Here is a 12,860-nt window from a genome sequence, read left to right on the forward strand (position 1 = left end):
GTTATTGACAATTCAGGCAATCTTCCATGACCACTACATGATGATGTGAAACCACAGCAATCATTCTAACCAAAAAAGGATTGAATTGACATGCTGAGCCAATGCAAGAGGTAAGGGTGTTGCATGAATGCATTAGAGAATTAAAAACAAAATTGAATTCGAAAGGGAAATCGAACACACATACATGAGTTTTAACTTAAAAATGAAAATATGGGGATATCAAATAAATGACAAGCAGAAGTTATGTGCCACCAAGAATATCTACATTTACAGCTGTATTGAAGACTGGGATACCAAAGAAGCAAAATTTCCAGTAAAGCACAACTGAGTAACATGTCTTGATACTATTATAAATGCAATATTACAAAGTACAAGAATAACTGGTTTGTACTCACTCCAACATCATTATGGCCCAACGTATATTAGCAATATTTTCACGGATTCTGAAATTATGACAAAAACAGAACATATGATTTGAGAGAAGTTATTGCAAATTTCTAATGTAATATGATTATTTTTTGGAGAGAGAGAGAGAGAGAGAGAGAGAGAGAGAGAGAGAGAGAGAGAGAGAGAGAGAGAGGCCATTCAGCGCATATTTATCTCATATAGATAACAATTAAGTAAAACAGTAAAAACAATAAACATTCACAAAAACACATCACAACAACATACACTCACAAGCACTCATATACACAATCTTAAATTTCATAAAATAAACCGGTCTTTCAAAAACTTTACAACATTCTTCACATGAGCTTCCTCCCCTAAAATTTGTTTAAAAGATAAATTTGTTAAAAAATTTGCCCTGCGCTTATTAGAGAATGCAGGGCACTGAATTAAAATGTGTTTTATTGTAAAAACTACTTGGCAAGTAGGACATTGGGGGGCCTTCCTTTCTGCTCCACTTGCCACCAAAAATTTACGGGTAATGTAGGAATGGCCAATTCTCAATCTTGTTAGAACAATACTTGACCTTCTTTCCAAAGAAGGACACTTCCAAGGGTTCACCAAGGGGTGAATCTCTTTTAACTTGTAACTACCATCCAGCCTTGTCCATTGTTCTTGCCACTTTTCCTTTGTAAACTATGAATTACTTGTTTGAAGTCTGTATGTGGGATCTTTTGGTCTGTTATATGGTTGAGCATAGTGGCGGCTTTGGCTGCAGCATCGACCTGTTCATTTCCAGTGATACCCACATGGGACGGCACCCAGCAAAAGTTTACTTTTATTTTCTTTCTGTTGTTAATGAGAATCAACCAGTCCTGTATTTCTTGGATTACAAAGTGACAGGGTAATAATGTATTTAGAGAGGATACAATGCTCATGGAGTCTGTGAAAATAACGACGTTATTATTCCATGGAACGGAATTAGAAAGAAATTTGAGGGCATTGCTGACTACCAGCAGTTCAGCAGTAAAAACAGAGCTAAAATGAGGCAACTTTCTCTTTAAAACTGTGCTATCAGATACAACTGCACAAACAACACCATCTTGGGATTTTGTTCCATCTGTATAAATAAAAATTGAATCTGCATATACTGATAAATGTTCTAAAAATTCACTTTTTAGCTCTACAGCAGTTCTATTTTTCTTGTTTTTAAGAGGACATATTACAGTGGGTCATCGGTTCCAAGGAGGGAATTTGGGTGGCGTGATCTCAGCAACTGTATTAGGAACAAGTCCTACCTTCTCTGACCCAACTTCACATCTCACTTCTAAAGGTTTTGGCAGAGTACTTTTCCTTGGAGCTCTGTCTACCGGCTGCTCTACATATTTGAAGTTTGGATTCTGTTTTGATGCCAAGACATGAGATATATATCTAAGGCTTAGTTCCTGCCTGCGAATATACAGGGGAGGAACTCCTGCGTCCACATACAAGCTATCCACTGGAGATGTTCTATAGGCTCCCGAACTGATCCGCAAAGCCATATTGTGGACTATATCAAGCTTCTTTAAGGAAGTTTTACATGCGGATCCATAAATTTGACATCCATAATCCATTTTGCTAAGGCACAATGTTTGGTAAAGCCTTATTAAAGTTATACGATCTGCTCCCCAGTTGAAACGAGACACTACCTTTAGTATATTAAGTCGCTGTTTAACAGTGCATACAACTTCGTTTATGTGATGAGTGAATTTCAACCTTTTGTCCAAAACCAGACCCAATTATCTTACTTGATTTTCATATGGTAATATGACACCCTCTAGGAATAGTGTTGGTATCTCTTCCTTGCGTCTTAGTCTGGAAAACCTTATGGTTTTTGTTTTTTCAGCAGAGAATCTGAAGCCCCTGCTATTAGCCCATGCTGTTGCTAAGTTAATAACCTCTTGAATCTTTTGGTCTGTTTCTAATGTTGTCGATTTGCTGCACACAATAGCGAAGTCATCAGCATAAGCCAATCCATGAATTCCTGTGGGAACTTGCTCTAATAAACTATTAATGGCTATGCTGAAGAGTGTAGGACTCAGAACACTTCCTTGGAGAATCCCTTCCTCTTGAAGATATGCACAAGAGAAAGAAGAGCCCACTCGGACTTTTAGATAATGGACAGACAAGAAGTCCTTAAACAATTGAACATATTACCCCCGATTCCCCCCCTCTGCAACTTGCTTCAGAATGCCTCCCCGCCAGGTAGTATCGTAGGCATTTTTCATGTCAAAAAACACAGCAATGCTCGAGTTCTCAATTGCGAAGGCATTCTGAATCTCACGAGTGATAAAAAGTAAGGGGTCCAGAGTGCACTTATTTCTTCTGAATCCAAACTGTCTGTTAGATAGGAAATTTTTAGATTCCAAAAACCAAACTAAAGGCATATTAACCATTCTTTCATAGATCTTACAAATGCAGCTAGTGAGAGCAATAGGTCTGTAACTTTGTGGGTCATGAGTCTTTTTCTGCCTTTAAGATTCCTATGATAATTGAAGTCTTCCAAGATTTAGGAGAAGATCCAGAAGACCAAAATTTGTTCAGCACATTTAAAAGGAATTTCTTCGACGATATGGATAAGTGAGCAACCATGGAATAAAGAATGTCATCCTCTCCAGGAGAGGTTGGGGAGGATAAAGATAAAGGATGATCCATTTCATCCAAGGTGAAAAGATTATATGCCTATTAGGGGCAGTATTTGAGTTATTTATTGGTTTCTGAGTATCTAAAGATGTTTTCATCACTTCAGAATCCATTCTAATTGTAAGTTTCTGGGCTACAGAATTATCTGTCAATGAAGTCTTAGTATTTTTACCAAAGTCCTTTTTCAAGCCGGAGTCATCAACTGGGGGTTTTACTTTTGCCGAGTCAATAGCGTCAACATTAGGATTGGCAATATTAGGAGAGGGATTGGGGGGTTTAGGAGGAGGATCAGGTAGTGGTGGAAGTTTAGAATATTCAGTTTGAACAGCCGCCATGATCATGTATATTTATGAGGCCACACCATATATTAGGAAAGAAAGATAAATGCATAGAAGATACTGCAGTTGCCTGATGTAATTCACAAGGCACACGTGAAAATAATATGCAGAAAATAAACACTGGGAAATAAGAAGCTTAGTCCGAACGTTTCCATCTATTTAAGACATTATCAAGGAATACACAGTTTCAGAGACATAGGTGGATATACATACATACATATACCAAGGCTTTTTCCCCCTTCCAAGGGAGGTAGCCAAAAAGGGAAAGGCATAAAAACACTCCCACCCATTTCATCCCTAAATACACTCCACACCCCTCCCACCCTTCCTCTCATCTGAGCACCTCCTGGATGACGGGTCATCCCTGCACCCTGCCCACCGCCCTGGGTCAGAAGCAGTGTCGCAGGACACAGCACATCCACAGCAAGGCCGCTTCATAGGTGGATATATATATATATATAAAGTAGTAGACAAGCTAGGAACATGGGAAGGACACACAAGATGCTTCATAATCAGGTTGAGATGTATGTTTACTTTTAAGGACATTTGGTCACATGACGTTACGTCACCCTGGCCTAGTAACACTTGGAGAATTTTTTACAATTTTATTAATAATAAAATCATCAAGTTTATATAATCCTAAACTTAAATTAATATTATGGTCAAAGGTTTGCTTAATGTGACTGGATTCGATAATGTTTCTTTCTAATAAAGATCTACAAGAAATTATTACATTAGAATTATCCCAATCAATAGGATGGTTGTTGTCTCTTATTGATAAAATTGTAAAAAATTCTCCAAGTGTTACTAGGCCGGGGTGATGTAACGTCATGTGACCAAACGTCCTTAGTAGTAAACATACGTCTCAACCTGATTATGAAGCATCTTGTGAGTCCTTCCCATGTTCCTAGCTTGTCTACTACTTTATGTATATATATATATATATATATATCCACCTATGTCTCTGTAACTGTGTATTCCTTGTTAATGTCTTAGACGATAACATTTGGACTAAGCTTCTTATTTCCCAGTGTTTTTTTCTACACATATATATATATATATATATATATATATATATATATATACACATATAGTGAGGGGGAGTGGGTGGGGGTTGGGGTGAGGGAGTATGTATGAAAAATTAATTGATGCAGCCTGATGAGATTTCTCCCTGTCTTCTCCTTTTCTGTCTGAGGGACAGAGAGGGGGGCGGGGTGTCACCGATTTAATGAAACTGCCTTGCTGTGGATGTGCTGTGTCTTGCGACACTGCTTCTAATCTAGGGCAGTGGACAAGATGTAGGAATGGCTCGTTATCTAGGAGGTGCCATGATAAGAGGGAAGGAAGAGGGTGGAGGGGAGTGGAGTATGTTGGGGATGGAATGGTTTTTATGTCTTTGTTGTTTGGCTACCTCCATTGTAAGGGGGAAAAAGCCTTTGGTATACATGTGTACATGTGTGTGCATGTATATATATATATATAGACGCTCCTCTACTTAAGTTCATTCGTTTTACGTTTTTTCGATTTTACGTTTCAACTGACTGGGAAAAAAAAAAAAAAAAATTGAGTGAAATTTTTAGTTTAGCGTGCCCTCCGTAGTTCAAACAATACTTGCATATGATGCTGCATCCATTGTTTACATTGCACAAACGACAAACTGAACATGCCTTGCCTCATCCTCCTCCATCATCTCAATTTATGTTGCTTGAATTTAATTTATTTGAAATTAATGTTATTATTTTACAATGTTATGTGTACAATTAATGATTTAGGGGTGTTTTATAAGATACAGTAATAGAATTTATGGATGTATAGTACAGTAACAACTTGCGTTCATTTTCAACTTACGTTCGGAACGTAACTAAAACGTAAGTTGAGGAGCGTCTGTATACATATATATATATACTATTTCGGTCCGGAGTATTGGATGCACGTTATTGTGGCAGAGTAGCATGCAGTTGATACTTTGGGGTCTATATGGGGTGCCCCTATGGACCAGAGCCACACATCATTTTGTCTGTGATAGAGGAAAACTCTGTTCAGAGAGAAATGATGACACTTTTAAACTACGACTGTTCCTCCGTTATGCTGTCCCCCAACCCCTTGTTACTGTCCTGTACCATTTCTCTGAATATTTATTTCCTTTTTCACGCCTACCCTGTGGTGGGGGAAGAGAATGCTACCACCAAGTCTTTCCACTTGAGTCGTAAGAGGCGACAAAAAACGGGATGGGGGACATACCTAAAAAAAAGTAAAGGCATAAGAGGGTCTGGGAGTTTTCCAACCAGTACCCTTGGGTTTGGGTCTTTTAATGTGTGTGGATGTGGTACAGATGAGAGTAAAAAGGAAGAGATAGTCAGTATGTTTGCGAGAAGAAAGATGGATGTGCTGGCTTTGAGTGAAACTAAAATGAAAGGGAAGGGCGACTGTGAGTTTGGGAGTGTAACTGGAAGGTACTCAGGAGTGGAGAGGGGACGAGGGAGAGGAGGGATGATACTAGTAAGTGAAGAGATAAGTAAGCTAGGGTAGGAAACGAACCAATAGACGGAGTGACTAGGAAGTATGGAGTTCCAGGTAAAAATCGTAGTGGACAACTGAAGGTGGAGATATGTCTTGAAAGAGAGTTGATGATAGCAAATACAGTGTTTAGGAAGAAAGTCAAGCATAAGTACACATGGGAGAGGGTGGTGGATGGAAGGGTGGTAGATAGAGCATTAATGGACTATATAGTGGTGACCAGGAGTATGGTAGGAAGAGTTAAGGATGTACATGTTCTAAGGGGAGAGAGTAGGTGAATATCAGATCATTTTCTGGTGGAAGGTAAATTGAGTGGAGAATAGGTGGAGAAAGAGAAACAGGGCAGAAGGTAGGGAGGTACTTGGAGTGAACTGCTTAAATGAGAAAGAAAACGAGAGTGAGTATAAGAAGCTGAGAGAGGAGTGGGAGGCAGTGAAGGACAGAGTAGAGCTAGGAGTGGAGGAATGGGGATGGTTCAAGGAGTGATTCATAAGGTGTGCAAAGATGGTGTGTGGAACAAAGAGAGCATGAGGAAATAGAAGGAAGGGTAGTGAGTGGTGGGATGAGGAAGCAAAGAAGGGTGTAGAAGAGAAGAAGCAGGCATTCATAGATTGGCTACAAATTAGTACGAGGGAATCGTATGAGAGGTACAAAGTAAAGAGAAGGGAAGTTAAGCATAAGATAAAGGAAGCAAAGAGGAGAGATGTGAAATGGGGTAAGAGTATGACAGAAAATTTTGAAAGTAATAAAAAGATGTTTTGGAAAGAAATTAAAAGAGGAAGAGGAGGCGAATCAAGTAGAGAAGAAAAGGTAATAGGTGCAGATGGAGAGATGATAATGGAAGAGAAGGCAGTGAGAGGAAGGTAGACAGAGTATTTAAGGAAGTTGCTAAATATGAAGGAGGATAGGAAGGGAAAAGTAGTTGTATTGGGAAGTGCAAAGAAAATGTGAGTGATGAGTGAGGAAAATGGAGGAGGAATAGGGATGATGAAGTGAAGGCAGCTATTAAGATGATAAGAGCAGGTTAGACACCTGGTTTGGATGCATGCCATGTAAAATGTCTGAAGAAAGGAGGTACAGTTATGGTGGACTGGCTGGTGAGGCTATTTTATGTTTGTTTAAGAGAGGGTAGAGTGCCAAAGGACTGGAGGAGTGCCTGTATAGTTACGCTTTACAAGGGAAAAGGGGACAAGTGTGAGTGTAGTAGTTACAGAGGGATCAGCTTGTTAAGTGTAGTTGGGAAGGCTTATGGGAGGGTATTGATTGAGAGGATTAGGAGAGGAACAGAGGGAGTAATTGGTGAGGAACAGTGTGATTTTAGGTCAGGTAGGGGTTGTGTAGATCAGATTTTTGTGGTAAGACATGTGTGAGAAAGCTATAGGAAAAGGTAAGGATGTTTTTTTGGCTTTTGTGGATCTGGAAAAGGCTTACGACAGGGTAGACAGGAAGGCACTGTGGGGGGTACTGCAGATATATGGGATAGGGGGGAAAGCTGTTAAGAGCAGTCAAGAGTTTTTACGGGAGTAGTGGAGCTTGTGTTAGGATTAGAAATGGAGAGAGTGAATGATCTGAGGTAAAGGTGGGACTTCATCAGGGATGTGTTATGTTGCCCTGGCTGTTCAATCTTTACATGTATGGGGTGGTGCAAGAGGTTAATGCAAGGGTAGCAGGCCAGGGGTTGGAGATGGTTAAAGAAAATGGAGAAAAGTGGGAGGTGAGCCAGCTGTTGTTTGCTGATGACACTGCGCTTAAAGCAGAATCAGAGGAGGAATTGAGGAAGTTAGTGACAGAGTTTGAGAAGGTGTGTGAAAGAAGGAAGCTGAAGATAAATGTGGGCAAAAGTAAGGTGATGAGATGTACAAGGGGAGAGAGTGACAGCAGGCTGGAAGTGAGTATTAAGGGTGAAAGACTGGAGGAAGTGGATAGTTTCAGATACTTGGGTGGAATTGTGGCAGGAAAGGGAGGAGTGGGGTTGGAGGTAGAATATACAGTGAAAGAAGCAAGTAAATGCCTTGGTGAATTAAAAAGTGTAATGAGATATAGACATCTTGGAATGGATGCTAAGAGGAGGTTATATGAAGGGGTGATTGTGCCAACAGCACTGTACTGGGCAGAAACATGGAACATGAGAGAGGAAGAGGAGTTTGAATGTGTTTGACATGAAATATCTGAGAAGTATGATAGGGGTTACTAGGCTGGATAAAGTGAGAAATGAGGAGGTGAGGAGGAGAAGAGGGGTGGAAAGGGAGCTGAGAGATAGGGTTGATGAAAGAGTATTAGGATGGTTTGGACACATGGAAAGAATGAGTGAAGAAAGATTAGTAAAAAATGTGTGGAAGGCGAAGGTGGAAGGAGTGAATATGAGGGGGCATCCTAGATTGAGATGGATGGGGGGTGAAAGGGGCATTACAAAAGAGAGGAATGTCTGTGGAGGAAGGACGGGAGAGGACAGAATATAGGGATGAATGGAGAGGGGTTGTGTATAGATGATGCTGTGATGCATGAGGGGGAGTGGGTGGGGGATTGGGGTGATGAAGTATGTATGAGAAAAAAAAATTGACGCAGGCTGAAGGGATTTCTCCCCGTCTTCTCCTTTTCTGCATGGTGGGACAGACAGGGGGGTCGTTGAATTTATGAAGTGGCCTTGCTGTGGATGTGCTGTGTCTTGTGACACTGCTTCTGACCCAGGGCTGTGGACAGGATGCAGGGATAACCCGTCATCCAGGAGGTGCCAAGATAAGAGGGAGGGAGGAGGGTGGAGGGGAGTGGATTATATAGGAAATAGAATGGGTGGGAGTGTTTTCTATGCCTTTTTCTTTCTTGGCTACCCCCCCCCCCGTGTAAGGGGGAAAAGCCTTTGGTATATGCATGTACCACACAAAAAATTATTATAAAAACAGGAACATAGAGGAGGGATACAAGGGAACCTATTAAAATGGATGGGGGACTTCCTGATTGGTAGAAAGATGAGAGTAATGCTCAGAGAAAAATATTTAGGTTGGAAAGAGGTGATCAGTGGAGTACCGCAAGGATCTGTAGTGGCTCCAATAATATTTGCTATTTATGTGAATGACATGGATGACGATGTGAAATGTTACACAAGCTTCTTTGCAGATGATGCAAAACTGTTAACCCCTTCCATACGGTGCCGCACACGTAGGCGTCATGGGGAGCGAGTGTATTCACGAGGCTGCCATATCGGCGTCTTGATTATATTTATTGTAGTCGCCCCTCCATAATGACATTCTTTCTAATTCTTTTGTAATCGCATTTTCTATGGTTATCAAAATTCACGGGTGAAGAGAGAACGATCGATATAAGCGGTGACTATATTTTATGATGCGAGTATTATTACGACACGTCGTACGGCTGGCATTGGCTGCTGCCACCGAGATCTAAGTCCATGATGCCTACGTGTGCGGCATCGTATGGAAGAGGTTAAGGAAAGTAAAAGCTGAAAAGGATTGCAAATCACTGCAGGAAGACGTGAATAAGGTATGGAATTGGAGTCAGAAATGGGAAGTGGACTTCAATATTAACAAGTGTAGCATAATGGAGTTTGGAAAAAGCAAAAACAGAATATCAGGACAATATAAAATTGGAACCAAGGAGGTAAAGAAGGAGAGATCCAAAAAAGATTTGGGTGTAATTATCTCAAACGACTTGTCCTATTATAAACAGATAAACAAAATTGTCGGAGAATCCAACAACTTGCTAAGATCAATAAAAGTGGCATTTACATATTTGGACAAAGAAATTACTAAAAAATATTGGTCACACTGATAAGGCCTAGACTAGAATATGCAGCAACATTGTGGTCACCCAGTACCAAAAAGAATATAAAGAAAATAGAAATGGCACCTGCACTTGCAAACTTGTCATATTAGGACTGACTAAACTGGAGCAAAGAAGAGAGGTGCCCTACTGACCACCTACAGAATCATGAAAAGCACAGAAATACTCAATAGAGAGGACTTGTTAAACTGGGACAAGAGAAACACAAGAGGACATGGAAAGATAATAAATAAAAAAAAAAAAAAAAAAAAAAAAAAAAAAAAAAAAAAAAAAAAAAACATAACTACATAACAGATCTGAAGAAAAACAGTTTTCCACAGAGCAGTGGACACTTGGAACAAACTGGACAAAGAAATAGTGTGCGCAAAAACCATTCTTGAGTTTAAGATCAAACTAGACACAGCGGAATACAAAAGCGGGACACCACAAGCGTAGCTCCCCTTCCCACAAAATACAACTAGGTAAATACATCCTCCCTAACCCATCCATCATCCACCCACTTCCATTCATTGCAGCAGCATCCATACACAACCATTCTCCCACTATAGAAAAAAGGTTAGTTTACAATAGTACTTTGTATTTGCAGGTATTGATAGAAAACCTATGCTCTGAAGAATGGTACAGAAAATCAATGCAACAGGAAAGGGTGTTCCATTACATTCTGACTACATGAAAGACAACTTAAAAACCAAATAATTTTTAGGTACTTCAGAGCAAAATTTGAGAACAAAGTCGTGGAAATCAGGAAGAAAGGAAAAAAAATCCCCTTTCAAAAATAAAAGCATGGGCACATCAAATAAATTAAAAGTTAAGTAATGTGCTATATTAACCACTTCTGTATGATGATGCCTACATAGGCATCATACATACATATACCAAAGGGTTTTTCCCCTTACACGGGGGGTAGCCAAAAAGAAAAAGGCATCGAAATCACTCCCAACCATTTCACTTCCCATATGTTCCACTCCCCTCCACCCTCCTATCTTTGCACCTCCTGGATGATGGGTCATCCCTGCATCGTGTCCACTGCCCTGGGTCAGAAGCAGTGTCGCAAGACAAAGCACATCCACAGCAAGGCCGCTTCATAAATTCGGTGACTCCCCCTCTCCGTCCACTCATGCAGAAAAGGAGAAGATGGGGAGAAATCTCTTCAGGCTGCATCAAATTTTTTCTCATACATACTTCCTCACCCCCCATACCCCACCCACTCCCCCTCATGCATCACAGCCTCATCTATACACAACCCTTCTCCATTCACCCCTATATTCTGCCCTCTCCTGTCCTTCCTCTACAGACATTCCTCTCATTTGTAAAGCCCCTTTCACCCCATCCATCCATCTCATCCTAGGACGCCCCCTCATATTCACTCCTTCCATACTTCTTTTACTAATCTTTCTTCACTCATTCTTTCCATGTGTCCAAACCATCCTAATACTCTTTCATCAACCCTATCTCTCAGCTCCCTTTCCACCCCTCTTTTCACCAAGGCATTTACTTGCTTCTCTCAATCTATATTCTACCTCCAACCCCACTCCTCCCTTTCCTGTTACATTTGCACCCAAGTATCTGAAACTATCCACTTCCTCCAATTTCTCACCCTTAATGCTCACTTCCAGCCTACTGGCACTCTCTCCCCTTGTACATCTCATCACCTTACTTTTGCCCACATTTATCTTCAGCTTCCTTCTTTCACACACCTCAAACTCTGTCACTAACTTCCTCAATTCCTCCTCTGATCCTGCTACAAGTGCAGTGTTGTCAGCAGACAACAGCTGGCTCACCTCCTTTACTCCATTTTCTTTAATCATCTCCAATCCTTGAACCACTACCCTTGCATTAACCTCTCGCATCACCCCATACATGTAAAGCCAGGGCGACATAACACATCCCTCACGAAGTCCCACCTTTACCTCAGATCATTCACTCTCTCCATTTCTAATCCTAACACAAGCTCTACTACTCTCGTAAAAAGTCTTGACTGCTCTTAACACCTTTCCTCCTATCCCATATATCTGCAGTACCTCCCACAGTGCCTTCCTGTCTACCCTGTCATAAGCCTTTTCCAGATCCATAAAATCCCAAAAAACATCCTTACCTTTTCCTATAGCTTTCTCACATATCTGTCTTACCACAAAAATCTGATCTACACAACCCCTACCTGTCCTAAAACCACACTGTTCCTCACCAATTATTCCCTCTGTTCCTCTCCTAATCCTCTCAATCAATACCCTCCCATAAGCCTTCCCAACTACACTCAACGAGCTCATCCCTCTGTAACTACTACACTCACACTTGTCCCCCTTTCCTTTGTAAAGTGGAACTATACAGGCACTCCTCCAGTCCTCTGGCACTCTACCCTCTCTTAAACAAACATTAAATAACCTCACCAGCCAGTCCACCATAACTGCACCTCCTTTCTTCATACATTCTGCATGGCATCCATCCAGACCAGGTGCCTTACCTGCTCATCATCATCTTATCCTCTTCCATACGGTGCTGCCTACATAGGCGGCATGAGGAGCAAGTGGATATGCGAGGCTGCCATATCGGCGTCTTGATTGTATTTATTGTAGTTGTCCCTGTGTAACTGACATACTCTGTAAATTGGCTTCATCACATTTTCTATGGTTATCAAAATTCACGGGTGAAAGAGAGAACGATCGATATAAGCAGTGACTATTTTTTATGATGAAAGTATTATGACACATCTTCGTACGTCTGGCAGCTAACTGCTGTCCGCGAGATTTTGGCCCGGAGTGAAGTGGTTAACAGCTGATTTCACTTCATCCTTCCCTATTTCTCCTCCATTTTCCTCACTCATCACTCTCATTTTCTAAGCGCTTCTCACTACAACTACCTTTCCCTCCCTATCCTCCTTCACATTTAACAACTCCCTAAAATACTCTGCCCACCTTCCTTTCACTGCCTTCTCTTCCATTATCATCTCTCCATCTGCACCTTTTACCTTTTCTTCTCTACTTGATTTGCCTCCTCTTCTTCCTCTTTTAACTTCTTTCCAAAACATCTTTTTATTACTTTCAAAATTTTCTGTCATACTCTTTCCCATTTCACATCTGCTCTCCTCTTTGCTTCCTTTATCTTATGCTTAACTTCCCTTCTCTTTACTTTGTACCTCTCATG

The 12,860-nt window shown here is 40.8% G+C and overlaps 1 protein-coding gene across 1 annotated transcript in view; it reads right to left on the reverse strand.

The window, feature by feature from the left end:
- Window positions 1-395: 395 nt before the first annotated feature.
- LOC143018292 (uncharacterized) overlaps window positions 396-12,860 on the reverse strand; it is a gene marked incomplete at its 3' end in the record, with an annotated part of 60,442 nt that continues 47,977 nt past the window's right edge. The window contains 1 exon segment of the mRNA XM_076173625.1: window positions 396-443. Within this exon segment, the coding sequence (XP_076029740.1) occupies window positions 396-443 (48 nt within the window).

Source organism: Oratosquilla oratoria, chromosome 34 (genome assembly GCF_046742065.1).
Source record: "Oratosquilla oratoria isolate Oo_2021 chromosome 34, ASM4674206v1, whole genome shotgun sequence".
Classification (NCBI taxonomy): domain Eukaryota; kingdom Metazoa; phylum Arthropoda; class Malacostraca; order Stomatopoda; family Squillidae; genus Oratosquilla; species Oratosquilla oratoria.